Below are 24,989 nucleotides of genomic sequence, written 5' to 3'. Positions count from 1 at the left end.
GCCTCTGGGAGCTGAAAGAGGCCCCCAGCCTGTACAAAAAGAAAACAAGGGCCTCGATATTATAATCACAAGGACAAGCATTCTACCAACATCTTGAACGAGCTGAGAAGCGGCTCTTCCCCTCACCGAGCCTCCAGCTGGTGATGAGCTCAGTCTGACACTTCTCGTGCCACTTGGTGGCAGCCAAGTGAGCCCCCGAGGGGGAAACCCACCTGTCTGTGCCTGACTTCAGGCCTCAGAACTGTGAGCAGGGCTTTATGACATTACCGCAGAAAGCTAATTCCATGCCAGGCCAGACAAGGCACTAAATACTTGGTTATCAGCCCAATTAGTGCTCAAAAAGTCACACAGTGCTTTACAATGCAGAATTGCTTCTGGACCTTGTATTGTTGCCTACAGCTTCATGGAATTACAACTTTCGTAACTGGATCATAAGTCACATGAGGGCCAGGACTCTGCTCTTACACTTTCTAAAACTCCCCACGGCACGCCAGAGCCCCTGCTGCACAGCAGGTACACCATCATACGTGCTTTAGGGTCTTGAGCCTTCCTTCTTCCAGCTACACCCAATGGGTCTCAGATTAAAATATGTGCAGCAAACCTTTCCTGCATACCTACTAAGTGCCAGGTTAGATCCCAGACGTGGATCAGAAGTCCCGCCATAGAGGAGGTCAAGGTTCAACCCCCATCAGGGAAGTCTAGTAATCTCTCCTCCTAGCACCATGCTCGCAGAATTGGAAGACACCCAAAGATCCTCAGAGTTCTTTGTCAACCCATCAGAACTAGGAACCACAGATCAGGGGGAGAAATATGTGCAGTTCTTCTATGACTTTCTAGGTTCTAAGTGAAAAAGCCAAAGGCCCCTATGGTACCCATTTCCCATTTGAACAAGAGTGAGCCACAAAGATATTGCCACCCCCATAACCCATAACGGGTGTCTCTCCACCTCTATGACCCACATGGTCATACCCATAGTCAAGTAAACCAGAGATCCATGCTGCATTAGACAGGAATTACCTTTTATTCACAAGCTTACAGAACATACGGAATTGAGAGGCATATCATGTTAACTCCACCAAAAAGAGCTAAAAATATGTATACAGCCTTCAAATGCATCCATAGTTGTCTGCATACTGCAAAATTTATTTTAATACACATACAAACTATTTTTATTTTACCTAAGTTATGCAATTATAATACATAAAAACAGTACCAAATGGCATACTGGCCTATTTTATCACAGTTCTTATACATTCTTGATAGTCAAGGGATGGCTAAGGAATGCATAGTTTTCTACTAGAAAAAGGTGGCTTCTGATACAAGCAATGGAATACGGTAAGAAGAGGGCCTCCATTCAGAGCTCAGCAGCCTCGAAGCAGAGTTCTTATTTGAATAGGCATCACAATGGGTTATTCGCAATAATCACTCAGATGTTTTTAATGTGCTTGGTCATCCTACACTCTGTTTGCCTGACTGTAGCAAAGAAAATCGTGATCACTTTTTCTTTGCTTCCAGGTTAATTTCTGCTTTCCCAAAACCGCTTCCATCTGGGCCATCCGCCTGCGTTTCTGCCCTTTCACTTTCCATGGTGCCTGGATTCCGGTCCACCTTTCTCATACAGCTTGTGCTCCGTTCCCATGCACCGTGGAAAGGAATCCGTGGCCACTGTCTAACTGAGAGACTTTCTCCCAAAGCTGCACTTGAGGGGCTGGGATCTCTGCGAAGGACTCAAACAGCCTGCTAAGGACATTGTCTGTAAGTGGCATGCGAAAGGATATGCACACCTTCAGACCTGCTCTCTTTCATTATACCCAGGGCCAGAGAGCTTTCCATCATGCCTGTTCCTGGCAGCCAAACCTCCGGCATCCTGCACTGATTTCCTTGCTAAAAATACCCAGCTTCTCACTCCGTGGAGAAGAAAAATGCATCATTGTCTTGCTCCACGTGCTCCCTCTAGGCTGATGTAGGCCTGGATCAATTCATCACTTGTGCGTTTGGGTTTTAATTTCTCTCCCATCAAATTCTTCTTGTGTATCTGGTGGACACTGACTAGAAGCACATATATGCAAACCTTAGCACCCACCCACATTTCCCATAGCTAGGTGGGAGGAGGATGCACAGCGTCAGTGAGAAATCCTCTTTAAACAATAGAAAAGTACCTGAACTTCTTGGAAGAGTTTTGTGAATGGGTCCTCATGTGTCACAGAAGTTCCAGAGGGTTTGTACATCATTAAATGGACCAATTGACTGAATGGTGTCTATTCGATGGGTTCTCCTTCTGGCTATGCATGTTTAATTGCATTTTTTATTTTATCTCAAGGTGCTGCTAAGCTCAGAAGTACAAAGACAATGAAAAATCTTCCCCTAGGAGCGGACAGCAGAGTCACAGAAAGGAAACACAGCGCCTGCTCTTCAGAGGGGAAGTTCTAACTCTGCCGCACATGACTAGATAGCCATAGAGTCCCCGGCTTCCCTCTTCCTTGAAATTAGAACAACTCTGTCCCTCCAATAAACTGAAGAACGACTTATGACAAATGAGATGAGTGCAAAGGAATGTGGAAAAATATTCAGCTTTGCAGAAATGCAGGGCGATCTTATCCCTGCCCGGCACATGGCGCTCTTCCCTCCGAGCTGTTTTTAGAGTTCTTAGAGGATGCGCTCCTGGCCCTGTGGAGGCGGGGACAAGTGCTTGCTTTTGGGCAGTGGCCTTCAAGCTCGTGGCTGTGTGGAGGGCTGAGTCCAGGGCCCTCATCACAGGTAACCCTAAAGGGCAGGCTGAGCAGGCGCCCAGCAGTGGGTGACAGAGGAGAGAGGCAGCCCTCCCGCCTCAGAGCTCCACAGGGGCTGTCCCACATGCTTCCCTGCTTTTGTTTTTGTCATCATTGTTCAGTTGGGGCTTATGTGTTACATTATCACTTCGGGAGATCTTCTTGCAGAAACTGCTTAAAACTTCAGGGAGCCTTAGGATCAAGCAGTAAGATTAACGAAGCAAAGCTCCCGCCTCTTTGTGCCAAGAACATCTACGCTCCTTCGCTAAGTTGGACGGAACAAACATCTCTTCCCAGACTCTACAAACTCCAGGCTCCAGTCTTGCATAAACTTTAAAAAGAGGAAGAAAATCTGATTGCTGTTGAGTGTATCACCCCCGCCTCCTGTGCTAACCCCACTTCTGACTTGAGATCTTTCTTTCATCCCTAAATGCCACTTCTGGACTCTATAAATTCCCCACTAAAGCCTAGATCCCTATTCTTCCTGGTTCTCCAGATTCTAAGCAACGGTTACAGCATGGTGAGTGCAGATGGCCCGTCCCTAACTTCACCCTTTAAGTATCACTGAGAAGTTGGTGCATTGCTTCACGGAGGTAGAAGTGTGAAAGCACCCCATTGCCTATTCTACAGGCAGCTAGAATCAGGAATGTTATTTCAACCTGCTGCAAAGGCTAGGATTGCTTCAGGGTCCCCTTTACTATTTGCCAGATGTCTGGCCATCCAGCCTGTCTGAGGGTCCCACGCACCAGGAAGAATAGAGTTCCTGCCTCTATAGCTGGAGGGATGGCAGAGATGTCCCACTTTCAGCCTCCAGTGTGAAGATGTGGGCATTTGTCACCAACTCAAATAAACCAAGAAAGCAAAAGGATGCAAAGAAAGAGTGGTTTGTGCGTTAGAAAAATGAAAACAAACTCTGTTTTGCTTGGTATTTTGTAGGAAAGCTGTAAGCAACCACACAACTGAGTGTGGGTGAGTGAGCTCAGTAATCGCCCAGCCTCTTGGGCTGGAAGCCTCAGCCCGAGGTGCCAGAATGTACCCCAGAGTGCTGACTGGACACCAACACGTCGTTCTCAGAGTGCCATTTATTGCTTGTTCTGCATTGCTTAAAGTCAGGAAACAACAGACACATTCACACTCATGGCAAAACAGCTACCTACTTACGATGTGGCCAATAATCACCAAAACAAATACTACAGTACAGTGGGATGGTGCCCCTTTCATGGCAAGAAGAAATTTGCCGGGTTATTCTTTAAGAAGCCATGTGCTTCACGTCCCCTGAAAAGAACCAGCTACTCAGGCAGAACATCCACAAGGAGCTTTGTACAAAACCACAGCCAGTGGGCTTCCTTACTGCTAACCCCAGAACCCCATTTTGAAAGAGCCCACCTGGCCCGCTGAGGACAGACATGGTTGGTGGGATTCAGCGCATGTGGCTCCAGCAGTCAGCCTGAAAGCCCTAGCCTGTACGGTGTCCTGCCACCAACACACGGTCATGGGGCAGGGCGGTTGAGGAGGGAATACCTGCTGCTGGGATACCGGGAGAGAAAGCTGGGCCCCTACTGTGGGAATTCGGGTTTGGGATTAGGTGCCCACAGCACCTTCAGTGCTACTGCAGCAACACCAACAACTCAATGAAGCAGGACTATTCCAGGAGTGGGAGGTAGGCAGGTGGGCAGGCTTAGCGTTAGTGCTATTCAATTACTTGAAATATTAAGTTGTCCAGAGGGCAAAGACATGCATAAATCAAAGGGCCACCTCTGGGTTTTAAAGCACATTGTGATTTTTGTAAGTGAAGTTCCCTTTGACTCTGTGGAATCTCACTTGAAAAAATCCTACCAAATGCACATCAGATGGAAATACCTGTTCCACCCCTCTGAAGGACAGAATCAAAAGCACCGTTCAGTCTTTGGCCTGTCTGCTGGCTACCCACAAACTCAAAGGATGGGTGCAGGGAGGCAGATGAGTCACAGAGTGCATCAAACAGGCGCTATTGCTCAGGCCACCGCAAGGCCCAGCTTTGAAGCACGCAGAGGGAAGCATTCTTTTGTCTCACTGCCGGGCCCAGGGCCCATGCTGGCCTAGACGTGTGTTGCCAGACTTATTTTCTTTGTGGAAGAGAAAGCAGTGTCAAAGATTAAGCTGTTAACACACCCATGATGAGCATTTATCCACATGAGCCAACCAAAGGGGAAGATTCTGGTATTGCAGAATGTTCTGGAAGGTTGGGAGTTACTTTCAGGAAATCAGAATGGCTCAGGAAATCAGAATGTTCTGGAAGGCTGGGAGTTACTTTCAGGAAATCAGAATGGCTCAGAATAGCACTGCTGAGTGCTCTGAGATTTTGAAACTACTAATCAGCAAATATTTTCAGCTGACTTTGGCTTGACCAGTTCTTACCCAGAAGGTTGCTAAAATGGAATGAGAAGGGTCCATAGGTTTGGTTTGGTTTGGTTTATTTATTTATTATTATTATTTCATTAAAAGGGCTACCCCATCTTATCCATGTTTCTCCTTCCTCATTAAAAAGGAAGAAAAAGCACATCACTTTCTAGATGGTAAGAGTAAATGCTGCACTCTTCTCTTGGAAATCACAGGCCACCAGGTGCCTTTTAAAATGATAGAATGGGCATGTCATGCAGTTAGCCGATAAATGCTACCCCTGATTAAAATGTGAGTCCTAAAAGTTTGAAAACATCTAACTATTTCCCCAGTGCATTTTAAAGTTGGATTTCAGAGCTCTGAGCCTGGCTTATGTTATTTTATTACTTTATTTCTTCTTGGCCCTCTCTTATGAGAGCTAACGCTACATGGTCTGTTTAAATCTCACCCATGGCACGTTTACAAACTTAAGTCAACAATGATGTGTTCAAAAATCTTTGTTTTTCCTTTGAAACTGGATGCAAAAAAGAAATCTCTCCTATCGGTGGACACAGCTGTGAAGGAGCGAGGGGCCTGCACGTAGATCTCCTTGAACTTCTTGAACAGCTGCTTCTCTTTATCCCACTGGTATATCTGTGAGAACGTGTAATCGCTCCCCAGGGCCAGGTAGTGATTATCTTTAAAAGAAAAGGGCTGCAGAGTCATGGCGCCCCGGGATGGCAGCGCCTGGACCTCTACAAACTGCTTACTGTTCCACCTCATGACCCGAGAGTCCCCAATGAAGCGGGTGAGCGACAGGTACAGGGTGTTCTGCATCCGGAAGCTCTTCACAGCCAGCACGTCCTCCATGTTGGGGATGTCGCCATGCGGGACGAACTTCTTAGAGCTCTTATTCCACTGGAGGATGATGGGCACCTGGGAGCGGCTGGACAAGATGAGGTGCGATTTCCCGTCGATATCAACAAACTCGGCATCTGTGTCTCGGAACCACTCATGCAGGGACTGGTAGGAGTAGAAGCCTTTGCTGTTCCACTTGTAGACCGTTGACAACCCTGCTTTAGAGCTGTCGGCGATGATGAAGAACGTTTCATCATCGATCTGGAACAACTCGATGTCGTTGGGCTTGGAGATGCGAGACACTTCGATGTCTTGGAATTTGACAAACTTGGTCCAGCTTTCATCGTATTTGTAAATGTGAGAGCCGCCGAAGAGCTGGGCCACCACCACAAAGACCTGGTCATCAATGAGGATGGCTTTGCAGCCCACGATGGACTGGCCTGCGCTCCAAGAGAAAGAGAGGGGTTAGTGTGGCTGCCGGGGAGAGGCGCCTCCATAGTGAAACCAGACCTTTCTGTGGCAGCGGAAATAGCTGGCAGCTCCTTGAAAAATGAAACAGAGCCGCCACGTGACCCAGCAGCTCCACCCCCAAGGAACCGAAAGCAGGGACTCAAAAAGGTGCCTAAGTACCAAGTGCTACAGACCCCCCAAAGTTCTTACCTTGAACCTAATCTCCAAGGTAGTGATGCTTAGGAAGTGGCGTTTTGAGAGGAGACTAGGTCATGAGGGCAGAGCCCCCACGAATGGTATTAGTGCCCTTACAAGAGATCCCAGAGAGCTCCTTCTGCCCTCACATGGGAGAACAAGGGCCTCACACCAGACACCAAATCTGCTGCTCTTTGACTGTTAGCCTCCAGAACTGTGAGATATAAATTTCTGTCATTTGTAAGCCATCCAGTCCGTGGTACTCAGTTACAGCAGTCCCATAACACACTAAGATATTCACATTCATAGCATCATTATGCACAATAGCTTCCTAAGCGGAAGCAACTCACATGACCATGGATGGGCAAATGGGTAAAGAAATGGATATGTGGTTGATACACCCAAGGGAATATTATTTAGCCTTGAAAAGGAACAAAATTCTAACATATTTACCAAATGGATGAACCTGCAGGCAATGTGCTAAACGAAACATGCTTCCACAAAAGGACAGATACTGTATGATTTCACTCACATGGAACACTTAGAGGCACAGAGCCAGGAAGTCAAAGGCCGGTTGCCAGGGGCTGGGGGAGGGGTACATGAGCTGCTGCTGAACAGGTAGAGCGTGGAAGGAGTTCTGTAGACTGGTTACACAGCAATATGGCTGCATCTAACATGACCAAACAGTTCACTGAAAACAGTTAAGATGGTGAATTTGTGTCATGTGTATTTTACTGTAATTTAAATTTTTTTTCAAAAATCTTTTTTAAGTACATCTTAAAAAAGAACATTGGCATGAGATCGACAGGAGCTCCCAGGTCTTTAGAGTCAGGAGCACAACTCAGGAAATTGATGACCTCAGAAAGCATTGGGAAGTCATGCTGGTTGATAAATGCGTGTCAAAGAGCTCAACTGACCTCCCCCACAATGTACATATGTTTCAGAACATCTCCTAGATGAGGAATATACACAATTTTTATTTGTCTCTGTCTCTCTCTCTCTCTTTCTCTCTCTCTCTCTCTCTCTCTCTCTCTCTCTCTCTCTCTCTATATATATATATATATATATATATAATTTATATGCTTAAAGAGAAGCAGCATTTCCAGCTTCCATACGACACAGTAACGCAATTACCCAGGTGACCCCTCCCAGGCAGGGAGGGAGGGTAAGAGGGCAGGGATCAGGGCTCAGCGAAGGACAGAAGGAAGCGTCAGGGGTCAGGAAGAGGTCTGGCCTCTGCTGATTTCAACCTCACGATGCCACATCAGGCAGCTTTGCATTTGAAACCCAGCAGGCAGCTTGTGAGCTCCACCCCACACCAAGTGACCTGTCTTTCTGCGCCTAAGTCCCGCAAATGTCCGGTGAAACAGACGCTGCTGCCTGCCGACCTTAAATAATAAATGACGAGTCTGTGGCAGATGTCTTGGTGCAGAGCAGCGACACACAGGAGGCGGTTAACAACAGTGGCCTCGTTCAGAGAAAGGGAAGCAACTGTCCTGGTCACCGCAAGAGCCTGGCCCTGCGGATGCACCTACAGACTGACAACGCTGCAAGTCACCTGGCTCGGAAGACAAAACAGAAGTCTGCAGGGAAAGGGGCAGGATTCATTGGTGACTTCGCTGGGTCTCCCCTGACATCCTGCCCCACCCTGAAACCAGGACCCCACCTGGTTCAGGACCTGAACCAGGCCCTAGCCCACTGTCCCATTCAAGCCAACCAGCAGGCAAGAGAACCACCCACATCTCAAAGATGACTGACGTCCATCTAGACCCTTCCATTAAAAGTTATTTCTTCCACTTATTTTTCTAATTTGAACCCAAGTGAGTCTGGTCTGTGAATCACAAGGATAATAACCCAAGATCTATCCTGAGGATTAACTCTGGGAGCAGACAATGGACAGCTTTCAGAGGGATATCTCCTCTTCTCTTTCTGTTGTGGACTTCTTCCAAGAGCCGAACCCCTTTCCTTTGTTTAAAACAAACCATGCATTGTTTTTCTGAGTATAAAAGTGTTAAACGTTCACCAAAGCAAAATTTGAAAATAATAATAGCTAACACTTATAAAGGGAGCATTGAGGAACAAGTGCCTCTTTAGGAACGTGTACATGCATTCACTCACATAATCTTTATGACCAGTGTCAGAGAAAGCCACAGTTATCATCATTTACATTTTACAAAAGATGAAACTGAGCACTGAGACGTTTAGCAACTTAGACAAAGTCACACAGCTGGTATTTGTGGAGTTCAAATCCAGATAGTCAGGTTCCAGTCTACACTTCACCACCAAAGTAACAAAAAGCACAAAGAAGAAAATAAAAATCATCTATAATGCAAGCATAAAATAACACTTAATATTCTGGTATTTGTTTAATGTTCATTCACAAAATGAAATATGCCTTTGTGGGAGTTCTTTGTTTCTTTTTTTGGGTTTCTTGGGGTGAGGGTGTTTGTTTTTAGCAATACTGCAGATTAAACCCAGAGATGAGGCCCTAAGCTACATCTCCAGACCACTTCTTCTTTTTGTTTTAAATGGGGCTTAACCTATACCTATGCTTTTTAGAATCTCTTTTTTTCTTTCACTTGACTACTCTGTTGTAAACATTCTTCCCTAGTTATGGAATCTTCTACAACTAGATTTTTTTTTTATCATTACACACTATTCCACTGCATGGATGTACCATATTTTATTTAACTAATCCCCTACGGTTGGACATGACAGTCACTTCTAGTTTTTCATTATTGTTAAATAACATGTTTCCTTTCACATGTTGTTAAATAACGTGTTTTGAAACCATCTGGTTTTGTTGTTAAATGTAAGATTTGCTGGGGCAAGTGTGCATATTTTTAAGGCTTTTGGACATAAACTGCCAAACTGCTCTTGAAAAGCTGCCAGGATTTCCACCCTGCCAGTACTAACTGAAAGTCCACGCTCCTGCCTCCTCCCGAGCAGCCTCTCTGCTGAGGAGACCCCGCTGCCCAGAAGGGCTCTAGGGGGCGGCTGTCAGAGCTGGGGGCCGCATGAGACAGAAAGAATCGCTTTCTTGAAGACGCTTCCTAATCCCTCTGCCCAGGTCAGCATTTTTAGCCTATGGAGTCATCAGTAGCGGCAAAGATCACAGAGCGTGTGTGTGTGTGTGTGTGCGTGTGTGCATGTGCGTGTGCATGTGTGTGTGTGTGTGTGTGTGAATATATACAGCACGCAGGAAGCACAAGGCAAACAAAATCAACTAAAAGCAGGTAAGCTGAGAAGAGACGCAGAAAGAACAAGAAGGAAGAGCCAGCTCTGACATGAGCACGACCGTGGGTTTCTCTCTCCCTGGTGAACACAGACAGCTGGGGCCACCCTTCTGCACCATGGTTACCAGGGCCCCTAAAGGGGAGGCAGGGGCTCCTCTGATTCTTTGGAGCCCATCTTGGGAGCCCTGAGAAAACGCTGCCCTGCCTTGCAATTCTGGGATCACTCCATGGCCAAACAAGGGGACATACGAGGAACACACAGCCCAGGGAGGGCAGACTCCCCCAATCCTCTTCCTTCTGTTTCCGGGCAAGTGGCTCCAAGGCTGTGCCCTGCTTTACCCCAGATGCAGGCTCTCTTTGATGCCAGGCTGAACTGCAGACACCAAGAAAGCCGCACTCCCTCTTCCACCAGCACCTTATCACAACCCCCCTGCCTCCCTCTGTGGATCTCCGCCAGCCCCTGTGTCTCTGTGCTTATGAAAGCCATACAGAGGTTTTGATTGACTCCAAAACATTAGGTGTTTGGGGGAAGCACGGGGGGCTGCCCCCATCTATGCCCAGGCACTAAAGCTACCTTTGGTTGTGGATTCACTATGTGCCCGGCACTGTGCTGTTATACACGCGTTACCTTGTGCAACCCTTGCCAGTTCGCCAAGTGTATCTTACAGATAAAATAGAAATTCATAAAACTCCCATTTCACAGATGGAAAGAGCCCATGCAAATTAAATACCTAAGCCAGAGTCCCCAGCCAGCAAGAGGGCAGCCAGGATGCTAAAAAATCAGTCTGATGATGTTCAAGCTTGTAAGCTTGGCTATCAGGCTGTTGTATTTCAGGTGCGCTTGGCCATCAAAAAGGCTTCAGTGAGTGCTCCCAGCTCAGAAGATTCACTCCTGGAGACAAAAGGGCTGAAAAACCCCTAGAAACCAGCAAGGTCCAGCTATAGCTCCGGCCCTGGCCATAGTCACCCCAGTGGCACCGACCACGCCCACCCCAAGCACACTAGCCACGCCCACTCCAAACACTGGTCACGCCTATGCCACACACTGGCCACGCCCACTCCGTGCTCTGGCCACGCCCACTCCAAGAGCACTCACCACGTCCCGCCACCCGCTCTGTGACCCCACCTCCTCCAGGCCCTGTTGCTCGCCTGGATCCCGATCTTGCAATAACCTCTGCAGAGGCTGTGCGGGTTCCATCTCTGTACTCCTCCCCAAGCCCTGCAAAGGCTGCTCTCAACACAGTAGCTGATCCAAGCCAGCTGTGTGCACCGTGCGCACAACCTCCCGCAGCTTTGCCGAGCATGCAGGGCAGACAGCCAAGACCTCCCAGGACCCCAAGGTCCCCATGATCAGCCTCTGATTGCTGTGACTTTCGACTGCACCTGCCCCTGAGTCACTCTGCTCACCTGATCCTGCACCCTGCACGCTCCTCTCATGGGGGCGCGGCACCTCCAGCCTCTGGATTTCTGCATGGAACTTGAGTGCCTCTGCTCTGAATGGAGACCAACTCCAAGCATTGAACTAACACTTCTACGAGGCTAGGTCTGGCCTTTTCCAAAGTTCATCCCGTTCAGCACTCCCACGTTTCCTCCTTAGCACGTTGCCCACTAGTACTTTTTACACATCACAACTGTCTCTGTCTTTCTCTAACAGCCCCCTGGAGGGCAGAGTTTTTTATCAGACTTGTTCACTGCTTTGTACCCAGCACCCCCAACACTCCTGACTCAGACTTAAGTGCCCAAGAAACCTTTGTGAATGAATGAATAAATGGACAGATGAATGAACTTGGGGGCCACCAGCTACAGCTCACCACAGGGGCAGGTGGAGAGTGTCTCCTTCTCTTCCTAGGAAGGGGAGGAACAGGACAGCATGGTGAGAGATCGTTGGCTCTGTCCCTGAAGGAACAGGGCGCTTGGCCCCTGTTAGGTTGTGCTGAGCAGTAGAGTCCTCACCACGTCACAGGAGGCACACCCACTCCCACATCACTGGAAGGACGCCAGGCCCAGGAGACCGCGCACACTTCCTAGCACACAGCGGAGTGGCTCTTGCTATGCTCCGTAGAGCCTGCGGGCCGCCCAGCTCTGCACATCAGGGCTGTGTCTTCTACCTGTGGGCAAGCAGCCCCCAGTCACGGCTCCAGGGGCTGGTGTGAGTTGCCAATGAGATAAACCTGCACCCAGCACCACACTTGCTACCCACTGTGCACACACACTTGCTATCCGGCCACTGAGGCAGGAGGATCATAGAGTCAAGGCAGGTCTGGGCAGCTTAGCAAGACCCTGTCTCAGAAGAAAAACTAAAAAGGGGCTGGGGCTGTAGCTCAGCGTTAGAGCACCCCTGGGTTTGATCTCCAGTACCACAAAAAAGAAGAAAGAAAAGAAGTAAAGGAAGGAGGGGGAGGAAGGCAGGGGAGGGGAGGGAGGGGAGCAACATGAGCCCTGGGACTCCTCCCCCTAGAGCAGAGCTGCGGGCTGCTCCTGCCCTCACCTTGGGGAGGAAGAAGGGACAGGCCATGGCAAGCCTTTCAGAGCTTTCAATGATAGCAAACGGCCAGTTGTGGCACGTGCCATAGGTTCGCCACCACTGTCCCAGGGCCTCGGCTTCCCCAGAGGGTCCCCAGAGCCCCTGGCACGAGGAGTCTGCACCTCTAAGCAGCCACTCCTGGCAAGATGGGCACAGCAACAGCGCCGCTCATCTGACATGGCATCTTCCAAGTCTCCGGTGTGCGGGTGGGAGGCCAGGCTCGTTAGCAGCTATTCCCTCCCAAGTGAGATGGGGCTCCCGGTCCCCCCACCTCATGCCTGAGGGACCCAAGGACTTCTACCCAGACACCACACTGCGGACGGTCAGGAGCCCAAGGGGAAGCCTCTCACAGGTGGTAATCAGGCTTGCATGCCACTGTTTACAAAGTTAACATCCATAGTAGATTACGTTTTGATAACTGAGATGTCTTGAAAGGTTATTTTGATTTTAGTCTTCTCTACTTATTTAAAAAGCACACAAGCAGTCCGTTCTTGTATCACTAAGATGTTGGGGTCCCACAGCAGAAGCGAAAGAAGCATGAACTAAATGAAGTCCCAGAGGCCTGAATTTAGGGGTCTGTTTATTCTTGTTTTATATGTACTTACTAAAGGAAACCAGACCTGGCATGAATAAGCTACAGCGTGTGTACGGGGTGTATGTGTGTGTGTGTGTTAGCTTTTGGGTTTTGTTTTCTTGTGGCACTAGAAATTAGACCCAGGGACCATGCACTGTGCTACATCCCAAGCCTTTAAAACATTTTAAACAAATTTGGTGAGACTAGGTCTCACTAAGTTGCTCAGGCTGGTCTGGAACTTGGAATCTTCCTGCCTCAGCCTCCCAGAATGCTGGCTTTACAGGTGGGCACCACCTTGCTCGGCTTGTCTTACTGCAAGAGTTAATAATCAGCTTAACAAAAGTCAACAGCATGGCCTTGCTAAGAAGCTGAGGCAGACAGGCCCCAGGAACTGTGAAGAACCAAGGGCTTCTCAGGGGGCTCTCTCACAGTTTCTGGGAGACGCTTCCCACCTCCCACCAGAGCCCTATCCCTCCCTGTTATCAAAGGGCTTCCCAACAATAAACAGGATGGCTTCCTGCATGCTGTTGTCACCAGTAACCGGCCATGCCCAGAACATACTGGAGCGACCAGGAGTGTGGGCCGGGCATGGTCCCCACTTCCGCCATCTCAGTGCACCCAGCTCTCCATACATTAGCAGATGCTGGTTTTCCTGAAGGGATGCTAAACCTGGTCGCATGTCTGACGACAGCACAACACACCTGTGATGTTGTCGTAGCTCCGGAAATTCATTTCGATGTGGTCCCACTCCAGCACCATGCAGTTCTCCATGCTGGGCTGTGCGATGGCCACGTACACGTCGTTCTTGGAGCTGAATGTGTCCACGGACACCGACTGGTAGGGCAAGGTCTGGTGAACCACGAAATCTGGGGGTGGGGGTTTGAAACAAAAAGCATCCATAAAATGTCTTGTGGGGCTCATCCGCTCCCAGCCCCTTCCTGTCCTTTTCTCCATGGATACGAGGGAGGAGGAGGGAGGGGGAGGGCAGGCGCTGAGCAACCCCCGCATCCTGGCCCATGGTACCCTGGAGGTCCCAGGAAGGGTTCCGGTTTGCAACACCCGACGGACCGCACAGCTTCCTGTGGGTAAGCAGCTGCGTATGTTGGGAAAAAGAATCAACATTTTAAACAAATTTGGTGAGAACTGGCCTGGCTTTCTGAACACCAAGCAGAAAGGAGGCCACTAGGAGATATTCTCAAAGCTGTAAAGCTAAGCACTCTGCGAGACAGGGCCGTGCAGTCCAGTGAGTTTGGGAAACTGCTCTTCTAGCCCTCTCTGAACAGCCCCTACAGGAACGCCGTCTGCGTAGTTTTGTCTGAGGTGATGTTTGTCAGGCTTACCTGTTGGACCAGCTGTGAGTGTGTGCCCAGCTCGGCACACGCGATGGGAAACAGCGCCCCTGCAGGCACAGAGCGAACACTGCACTCCCCAACAGGCGCACTGGCCTTTGGAAACCAAACCAAACTTGGCTCTCAGAGGTTGAAGACGCCTGAGGAGGCAGTGAGCCTAAGTGTGCTTACTTCAGGGTATCACGCTTGGCGCAGTGGTAAGAAGGAGCCACGCCTCAGGTGCGACAGGGTGCGCAGCTCAACGCGCAGGTAAGGAGATCTACTGGGTTTCCAAGCCCTCCTCCCCCACGCTGGGAAGTCCATGCTTCCTACCCAGACGGCCCTGCTGAGCTGCAGCCAACTTGCGGGGTTAGGTCTCGGTAGGGACATATGACTGACTGCCAAGGACAGAACAAGCATGACCCCCAGAAGAAAGGATGGGGGTGTCAACTAGAGAAATCTGGACAAGGTGGAATCTTTAAAAACTGTACTAATAAAGATTAAGAAACCAAGGTTATTCTTCTGGCCATAGATGCTTCAATGTGCATTGAGCCTTAGTAACACAATGAGTCTGAACGTGGCTCAGGGTGGATGCCTGGCTAGGCAAGTCCTTGCAAAGAGGACTCTTTGCTCTGTCCAGCTTTTTCTCAGCCAGGTCTGGTCCGTCCCCACCCAAGTTCTGTGTCCCCTGCAAGGCCTGCCCTGACCAGCTCAATCCATGAAACTCACCAAGCTCATCGCTACACACTGTGCTTAAATCTTTTATTCACTGTGACACCAAACAATATTATCAGAGTCCAGTTTGGAGGTTGCAGGGAGGGTCTTAGAGCCCTGAGCTACTGTACAGTGCTCAGAGAGGGTGAGCACCTGGCCATGGACACACAGCCTGCAGGTTGCGCTTCCTGACCCAAGGGCTTCCCGTAGTCAGGCCTGGGTCCTAGACTTCCCAGAGCTTCTCACAGCTGCTACACAGCCATTCAAGAAATAACTGCTGCCTGATCAAAGGTGAGGGGGAAAGATCAAAGATGCCACCCAAGCGGGGGTGGAGTAGTGAGTACAGGAGGGAGACAGCAGCAGGGATGGAGGTAGGAAAGGAGGTGACAGCTGCCAGGCAGGGGTGCAGTGGAACACACAAGGCAGGGGTGAGGAGGGCAGGAGGAGGAGGAGGCTGAGAGAGCAATGGCCACAAGAGGCTAGGGACGGAGCACCAGGCCTGAAGGCAGATGGCCAAAGGGTGTTCCCTACCTGGAGACCCCAGGCTGGTCCTGCCCCTTCTCCCAGCCTCACTTTCCATATTCAGAGGAGGAGACCGGGATACTGACCTCCTGAGCAGGATGGCGGGACCAAGCAAGTCATGGGGTAGAAGTGCCTGCCTCAGGTTTGAGCATAATAAACATAGAATTGAGGTCCAAGAAAGGGCAACCCCCCTTCAGCCCTAGCCCATCTTCTGGAGAGGTGTCTACTTTAATGGCACCTAGGGCAAGATGCTAAGCTGAGCGGCCACCTTCTTGCTGAATGACCTTGGGCAAGTGACTTACCCATCTGCATGTTAGATTCCTCTGAACACAGATGCTAGCTTTTAGCCTAGCATAAAGTGGACCTCCATCCACCTTAACTTCAAGAGGTGCCCATGCCCCATTCTGGTTGTACAGTGGGTCCCTAATAAACACTGTCTGGTTTAACAAAGGGGGTGTTCTACCTTGACCGAGGTCTACTCTGCAGACTGCCAGGGGAGGGCAGGCCGCTAAGTTTGCACACAGGTGTAGGGAGGACGGGGAGGTGGGCTGTGTCCTGGGAACCCCGAGGAAGCTGCCTCTGCAGCCCGGTAGGTAGGTGACCGACAGAAGGTGGAGAGCCAAGTGGCTCTACTGGACTGGTGGCCACCATCCCCCCAGCTGAGCACCAAGTATTGTGGCCAAGAGCTGGGGCTCTGAGCTAAGGCAGACTAGGCTTCAGGTTGTAAGTCTGCCACTGTCAGCTGTGTGACTCTGGCCCAAGAGATGGAGCCTCAGGCTCCTCACAGGTAAGGGCAGAGAAGCAACTATGTACTGAGGAAACTAAATATAGGCATGCGTCTGACTACAGCACGGGTCTCCAGCCGCAGCCACAGACTGGTACTGGTCTGTAGTCTGTTAAAATAAAACCAAGCTGGACAAGAAGGGGGAGAGCGGAGGGTGAGTGAGCAAAGCTGCATCTGAGTTCACAGCCAATTCCCGTGCTCGCATTACCGCCTCAGCTCCTCCTCTTGTCAGATCAGCAGAGCACTGGATTCCCATGGGAGTGCAAACCCTGCATGAACTGTGCACATGAGGGATCTAGCTTGTAGACTCCTTTGATACACTATCTACTCCCCCATCCTTGGAAAAACTGTCTTCCACGAAACCAATTCCTGGTGCCAAAAAGGCTGGGGACAGCGGGCCTAGAGCACAGTGCCAGGCCTCTGGACACCGCTCCAGAGACCTCTGGACTCCATGGGTCTATATATGCAACAAAGACTGCGTCAAGGGGCTGGGGATTTAGCTCAGTGGCAAAGCACCTGCTTGGCAAGCGCAAGGTCGTGAGTTTGGTTGCCGGTACCGGAGAAAAACCAAAAAAAAAAAAAAAAGACTGCTTGCAAATTGCCTCCAGAGGGTCCCAGTGGCCCCCCGCCAGACCCCTTGACACAGCCCCTAAAAGTAACAGTGTCCATCAGTCAAAGCCTAAGAACAGAAAAAAGTGACCCTCTGTCCACTGCCACTGGCCCTGGCAGAGTCAACCACACGCAGCCCATGTGGGCGCAAGCAGATGAAGGAGCAGGAGGCGATAGGGCACGCGGTCCTTTCCCGGCCGTAAGGAAGGGCTCGGAGACGCAGCTGCACTCTTTTAATTACAGCCGGGATGGCTCTAAACTCTTCCTCTCCGTCTCCGTCACACTCATCTCATCCCAGTCTGCCAAAGGCACTCACCACTCCCCCGATGGCCGTAACTCACGCGTCTCCTCGGTCCCATTAGTCTCCCAACTGCACTCCGAGTTCTCAGAAATGCGAGCGTTTGCCTTAACAGGCAGGCTGCTCAAAGCACAGACCCAAAAGTTTCCGCTCTTGCTGAAGAACCCCAAGATGAAAAAGAGGCCAGAATAGACAGCATTTTCCAAATCTACCTCTTAGAGGCCCTACTTTCCAAAACAGTGGTTTCATAACATTTTCTATATACTGACTATCAGTCATTGGGGCTGGGGATTTAGCTCAGCGGCAAAAGCGCCTGCCTGGCAAGCGCAAGGTCGTGAGTTCGGTTCCCGGTACCGGAGAAAAACCAAAAAACCAAAAAAAAAAAAAAAAAACAAAAAAACAAAAAAACGACTATCAGTCATTAACACAGACTGTTAAATCGCTTGAAAGACATCAAATTCCTAATCCTTCCGGGCCCCACCACAGAAAGAAGAGGAAGAGAAGGAAAACAAGAAAAAGGCCAAAAGATGTGGATGTTTGCATATGCGTTGCGCCTGAACAAGAAAGGGACAACAGGAATTTCAACATTTCTCCTTCCCTCATCTTAATTTGCCATTCCCAAACTGCAAAAGCGCATTCATTGTGGAAAGAGCTCAAAGAATACACATACCGATATGACATCAATTTACTACTGTTAAAATATTTATGGCATTCCCTGCCAACAGAGCTGCCACTTCCATGCACACTGAATCAAGTTCATGATGTCAGTGGGTCTCACAATTTAGGCCTTTCTCCCACTGGAATCAACAGATTTTTGCATAGCTATTTATAGCACTGGCAGAAAATAAATTATACATGATGCCGATCCTATGGGGAGAGAAAGTGCACATTAATGCATTATTTCTCTTTGCATTTTCATCAGCCTCGAAATAGGGAAGCTAACAGGACAATTAGGATGCAAAATTCACTCCCTCTAAGGAATTTAGTGAATTATCCACCTAACAGAGGGAATCATAGGTAGGTAACAGGGATTTCTGAGTGGTTAAAAATAGACAGGCTGTGGGGGAGAAACTGATTAATCTGAAGAGCAGAAGTAGCCCGGCAGTGGCCGCGTGGTATTAATTATTCCCTTTGCCAAGGAAAAGGATGTTAACTCTCTGGGCAGAACAAGGCGAGAGCTACCTGAAGAAATTTACTCCTTTCGTGAAAAGCTGAGCTAAGAGGAAAACAGTGCCCCGGGAGAATGTGCTCCTTCTCAACCCGCAAGGAATGATCAACAGACCCTAACGCCTGAATCTGGCTTTCCACCTTCCATCCATCTCACTCCTTTCCTTGCCAGCTTCTGAAAAAGCAGCAGAGGCCAGGGCTTGATGTGAGCAGAGGACAGGAGCGCAAGACACTCCGGGTACAGACCTCGTTCTGACACAGCGGAAACCATACCTGGGGGCTGGTCATGCTTTGTTTCGTCATGTTCTTCTGACGGTTAGAGCAAGTGCTAATGTGTGCAAGAGTCGCAAAGCGATTGCAAAGCATCATCACCTCTCTCTTAGCAGCAAGCCTGGTGCTCACTTTCCTAACCTGAGGGGGCAACTTGCCAGCAGAGACAATACCAAGCGCACACTGGGGCTCACACCGCTCCGCGGATTCTGGGTTGCAGACTGTGGCTCCCTGGGTTCCGAACCATCTCCTTTCTGATAACAGTTCTCAGTCCCGTAGGTGCCTGGCAAGGTTTTCACACACTACTGCCAGGTGTGGACAGGACAATGGAGGTGGATAACGTCTGCTGGGGCTTGCAGAACTCTCCAGAAAGAATGGAGAAAGGGCCAAAGAAGAGTTCAGAGAGCTCAGGGTTAGCATTTAACACCAAATGGTCTCAAATACCACCTTTTGGTGCAGTGCCACTGACTGTAACCTCTGATTTATTGTGTTTTTCCCTACTACACAATAAATAACTTCTTAGTGGCCTCAGCTGGACGAAGGGCACCTGCCAGTTAAACAGCCGAATAAGCCCCTATTCGACGATGAAAGACAAGGGCGCTTCGTGAGATTTCAGGTTTCCTATAAAAGAACAGAATGTGTGCGGTCCTTTCCTGGCAAACACAGACATCTAAAAATCACCGTCAGTTTGTGGGATTCTGTGTATTTGTTTGGAAGGTGGCAGCAGGATCCGGCCTAAATATGCTATTTTGTTCCTGGAATTTTTACGTCTTTGGAGTTTCTGTAACTCTTCTCTGATTTCCCGTCCCTGCTGCTTCTTCTGACACGCCTCGAGGCTATGTAGATATCAACGCGCAGCCTAAATGTTTGTGTTCATGAACAGCTAGAAAGCAGGTTTCATCTTGCGGACTGATCCTCTCTCCTTTATAACCTGGCTTCAGAAGCTGGTGAAGCTTCACCCGAGCTTTCATATGGAGATACTCACCTGCCCTCTGCATGCACTGACAGTTAAGGTGGTTGGTATTTTAATTTTATTCTATAACCTGAATGTACATACACCGAAACCCTGAGTCGGATGTTAGAAGAACAAAATCAAGCATCCTTATATTTTTTCCCTCAACATCAGTTTTTTTTCTCTTTTGATAACCGATTGCCAACTTTTATTTTTCCACTTTGTCTTTGGTTATAACTTATCTATCCTCTCTTCTTAGGTCTGTGAAAGCAATTTATAGATTTTTAAAGTCTGGCATAAAATTTCCAATGAACATCCTCTTATTAAATCAAGAAAACAGTGACAACAAAATCCTTCAGGCCTCTCTGTGCTGACTTTCCACGCAACCCAGATTGATTTAAAGATGTTCTCATGTTAAACTCACAAGCTTATATTTTGACCTTGAAAAAAAAAAACTTATAGAAATTTGAATTTTGTAAGGAATCAAAATCAAAGTCAGTGAAATTAAAAATCCTTCCAAACTGTTGAGATATTCATTTATTTATTTTTTTGTCTTTCTGAGACAGGGTCTCACCGTGCAGTTCAGGCTGGGCTCGAGCTCACTTTGTAGCCCAGGCTGGTCTCAGACTTTCAAATGATCCTTCTGCCTCAGCCTCCTGAGTGCTGAGATTATAGGTATGTGCCACCACGCCCAGTGAAACTGTTGAGATAGTCTGCTAACCATGTCATTCATTTCTTTTAGAATGCTTAGACTGTCTCTAAAATAGTCTTGGAGTAGAAAACTTCTACACTCACTGTCCCGCCACACTCTTCTAACAATCTACGAGCTAAACAGAGGGCCTCCCCTGCCCATGCTTACTTAACAACATGGCTTTGGAATACCTGTAGTTGTACATTCATAGTCAAAGCTGGTCACGTCGTTAAGCTTCTTCTCCTGATATTCGGGGGGGCTAATGCACAGCACATCGGACACCGTAGAATTGGTCATCTTCAACCACAAATACAACCACTTGGCTTTGCAGTCACATTCGAATTTATTCCCCCTTAAATCTCTAAAACAAAACACAAATATGTGCACAGAGAAACTGACACACCTGATTTGCTTTTGGCATTGACTTGAAACACCAAAATTAAAATCTTGAAATAGTTAAAATTCCCTAAAAGAGGAATTTAAAGAACTATATTTCATGCATCCTATTTTTTATAGTTAGCACTGTCTGGATTTAATGCACCTGTGTTTTAACTGCCTTAGCATAGAGAGCTCTCAGAGATAATACACCACCCCCTCTCCAAGCCCTCTTGAAGTTGTCCCCATGCCATGGTAGAAATGGAGGAGGGGTGAGACAAGAACACTTCCAAATGGAGGGTCTCATAAACACAAAGGCTGGGGATATAGCTCAATGGCATATGTGCCTGCCTGGCAAGCACAAAGTCCTGAGTTGGATTCCCAGTACCAAAAATATATATATATAAATATAGATCATAAACAAAAACAGGACACTATAGGACAATTTTCTCAAACACGGCTGACACTTTTAAGATCTTATTGAACTATGTCCAGTAAGAAGTGATGAAAACTGGACTATAAAGCAGACAATATTTCAGAGCATGGTGGCTCTGACCCAGCAAGCCTAATTAACCACTGATTTCATGGTACTAAGTGTATCACCAAATGGCAAAATCCAACACAACACCTACTACATGCCGTTTCCCAGTATGCACTACTTGGTTATTGATGTTTAGCTACAGCATAAAAGAAATGCAGGAAACCACCAGAAACGATTGACAGATATGATTAACCGGGGCCCTGTGACAAATATACACAAACCTAATTTCATTACTTACAGTTCAATCAGAGAGTCTAAATCACTAAAGACGTCCCTTGGTAGTGCTTTAATGTGGTTATTGGCCAAAGACCTGGAAACAAAAAGTCACATCTTAATGTGGTTATTATCTTCATGCTGGGTCACTCTGAAGTCCCTTTACAGCTAATGGCTTGAGCAGTGTTTTCAATCTCCTCATCAAAACGTGATTCAATTCCTGGCTCAGATCATCAATACTGAAAGGAAGACATGAGATCAGTTATACCACGATGACACTGTAGATGTGGGATGACAATATCAGCTTTTTGTTGTTTGTTTTTCCAAACAAGCATTTATCGAGCTCTTTATACACATCCGTCATACCTTAGTTGGCTTCCTTCTTCTCTTGGAATAAAAGCTGAAGTCCCTTTGATGACACGCAAGACCCTCTGCTGTCCAGATGCCTCCATCCCTGTTCTCCTATGAGACCACCTCTTCCACCACTCAGATCAGCCACCCTGGCCTCCTTGCAGGTCCTCAGGGACCTCCGGCCTCTGTACTAGTCCTGTCTGGAACACTCTTCCCCGATAGCCCCCTGGCTCACTCAATCACTGCTTTTGGGTTTGTCCTCATCTGTTATCACCTTCCCTGACCTCTGCACAGCTCCCTTTCCTGTTCTGCTGAGCGCGATTGGAAGACACCATCTGGCACAGCACGGAGCCTATTCATCTATGTATTAGCTGCAAGTCCTCCCTATACATAAGCAACACGAGGACAGGGATTCTCATCTGCTTGTCCACAACTACATCCCCCATCCTTAGAATAGCACTTGGTTCTCAGTAAAGCCTGTTGAAGAAACAAATTAAGCACCAAAGTGAGAGTGATGAAAGTTTTGTCCCAAAAAACTCCCTAGTGGTCCATCTAAGTACTTGACTTCTATCACTTATGGTTCTAAAAGGGATTCAATGAATATACTTTTACATAAAGCCTCTCAGCTTTAACCCTTAAGGATAATATCATCACATTCAACAAACCAGTATGTTTAGGGAATGACTGGTTCTGATTAATTTCATTTGCGTACTAACAAAGGCTGAGGAGAAACCATTTTGCATGTGCGATCTTAGTGTTGAAGATCTTCCCAAGATGCCCTCGTCCACTCCCCACATCCAGGAAGCCAACCAGCATGAACAGCATCAGCTCCTGATGATTCAGGATTCTGCAGCGCCCTGTCACCGTCCTGCTGAGGATGGATGTCCATGGCGCAGGGCAGCTGTAGGAAGATGCTGGGTGTGGAAACGGTGTACATCAAGTCTGCGATCTTCCTGGACTCCATGCGCTCATGTGAGTCAGTACAAAAACTGGTGCCTACGTTTGTTTTGTTTCATTTTATTCATGAGTACAAATGGCAAACATATAAATGATAAACATGTAGGCAATTCAGTGCCAACCTTTAAAAATATATATGTGTGACATTAGTTGTTCGTAGCACCATAATGACCTAACCCAGAAAAACGGTTACAGAAATGTGTGCTTCTCCTTAGAGTCCGTTAACGGGCAGAGCAGCAAGTTTGAGCTCATTTTTTAATCTAAACATTCTTGCTTCAAGGAACCAACAGAACATGGAGAGACTTGTAGTCTCTGAATTATGTGCCTTCCCACCTAGGTAACCACAAATGGATTAAAATACCATTTCAAGTATTACTTTATCTTTCTTTTCTAAATGATTTATTTGTACATTCTTAATGCGTTGGAAACTAGGCTGGATATATAATAAGACTGAACACAGTCCGGAGGTCTCTTTTTGACGTTTACGAAAAGGGGTGCTTGTTTTGATTTCTCCTAGCTGGTGGGAGCTTTTTCTAGAAAGCGAAGTACAAAAAGCTTTTAGCTAAGGTTAATTATTTAGCTAGAAGTTTTAGCTAGTTGGAAGTTATTATATTGAAGTGGTAAGAACATACAGAATGGCTGAAGCCAAAAGAAAAAAAGCAGAATGTTTAGCAATTGTTCTAAGTACGCAGTTGTTCTGAGTGTGCAAAGAAAGGAAGAAAGCAGAATGTCGAGCAATTGTTCTAAGCAGAATTACTGAGATGGGTTATCCATCCCACTCACACCAAGTGTTTAACCTCTCTCATTTTGTCTACAAAATCATGGCATTTACTGCATTTCTAAAACTATTTAACAGCTCCTTGTCCCTTGGGTTTTATAGGACTGCTAGAAAACAGCGTCCTAGATTTTAGTTACAGATTGGCAGCGCTCCCTCCTTCAATGTTTTGTACCTGGTCTATGTTTCTTAAAGTGTGAGTCTGTAGATGTTGGCAAGTTCATGAAAAGATCAGACACTTAAACAAGCAAATTCCAGGTAGGGACTTCTGTTAAGCACAGGAGTGAACTGTTGGGCTGATGTCTTCTCTTTATTGGAGGTTTAACAAAAAAAGAAAAAAAAAAAAAAAAAAGAAGGGAGATCAGTTTGTTCTTTGAACAATATTTAAAAAGGCTTTAATTACTAAGTATATCTTCAGCCTAGAGGAGCCAACTTTAAAAGTCATCAGACAGGGGCTGGGGGTTTAGCTCGCGCACAGCACCTGCCTGGCAAGCGCAAGGTCGTGAGTTCAATTCCCATACCGGAAAAAAACCAAAACAAAACAAAAAAAAAAGTCATCAGACCTGTAAAAGACCTGTGGAAAGTTCAGCTCAGTAGGGAGCTTGGGAGTCCACCAGAGAATCTAAAAGTGTGCCAGCTGGCTTAGCACCCTCCTCAGGGAGGAGAGGGGAGAAGAGCTAATGAGACATCTGAAGGAGCCTGCCTTCAGGGAGCTGCCACACTGCCGGGGAGAGAAAGCAACACAGAAAAGAAATAACAGTACTGTAACCAACAGAAGAGGGGACAAAAGAGATCAGGAATGGCTTTGTGGAGGAGATCGACCTAATCTGGGATGAAGAAAAAGCAGATTCCAGAAGAGTGAGGGCAGAAGAAACAGCATCTTGGGCAAGCAAAGGATGTGATGTTGGAGTAACGCTGCGAGGAGCCTGCTTCTGCTCTGACGCACTCTGGACCCAAGCAGAGGATTCCCTTTGTTTGCTCTGTATGTGCACTGCCTGGGTGTCACAGAGAGAAGGAAGTGCCTCTTGCCCACCTGATAGCCCATGAAATAACAAATGCACAAACGTGCACAAACACACGTGTATATAGTCCATGTACCCATGAGCACACACATGCAAACATCTCTGCCCAATGCCTATACATTCACACTCTCCCCCTGACAGAGGAACAGTAGCCAATTGGGCAAAGGAAAGTCACTATCAGGGCTAACTCAGCCAGGCACATGGTCCACACTGGAGGAGCCAGGGTTACACTTGAGGCACCACCGCCTCTGCCCAACACCCTCATGCAAAGCCCTTGCGTGTTCCAAATTCTCCTTGACGTAGGCAGGCACGTTGTGGAGATGAGACATGTCATCTCACTCAGAAACACAAAACCTATCACACACATGGAACCTGGTTCCTGGCTAGTGAATTGTTCCCACTCAGACGAGGGCTATGTTTGCATTTTTTTTTTTTTTTTTTTTTTTTTTTTTTTTTT

At 47.7% G+C, this 24,989-nt stretch overlaps 1 protein-coding gene across 1 annotated transcript in view; it reads right to left on the bottom strand.

The window, feature by feature from the left end:
• Positions 1–998: 998 nt before the first annotated feature.
• Lgi2 (leucine-rich repeat LGI family, member 2) overlaps positions 999–24,989 on the bottom strand; it is a gene marked incomplete at its 5' end in the record, with an annotated part of 31,246 nt that continues 7,255 nt past the window's right edge. The window contains 4 exon segments of the mRNA XM_005402459.2: positions 999–6,424; positions 13,665–13,829; positions 20,490–20,659; positions 21,453–21,524. Of these exon segments, the coding sequence (XP_005402516.1) occupies positions 5,607–6,424; positions 13,665–13,829; positions 20,490–20,659; positions 21,453–21,524 (1,225 nt within the window). The 3' untranslated portion in view covers positions 999–5,606.

Source organism: Chinchilla lanigera, unplaced genomic scaffold, assembly GCF_000276665.1.
Source record: "Chinchilla lanigera isolate Chin_1 unplaced genomic scaffold, ChiLan1.0 scaffold00079, whole genome shotgun sequence".
Lineage (NCBI taxonomy): Eukaryota > Metazoa > Chordata > Mammalia > Rodentia > Chinchillidae > Chinchilla > Chinchilla lanigera.
The sequence above is the reverse complement of the archived record's forward strand: the minus strand, read 5'-3'. Positions and strand labels throughout refer to the sequence as shown.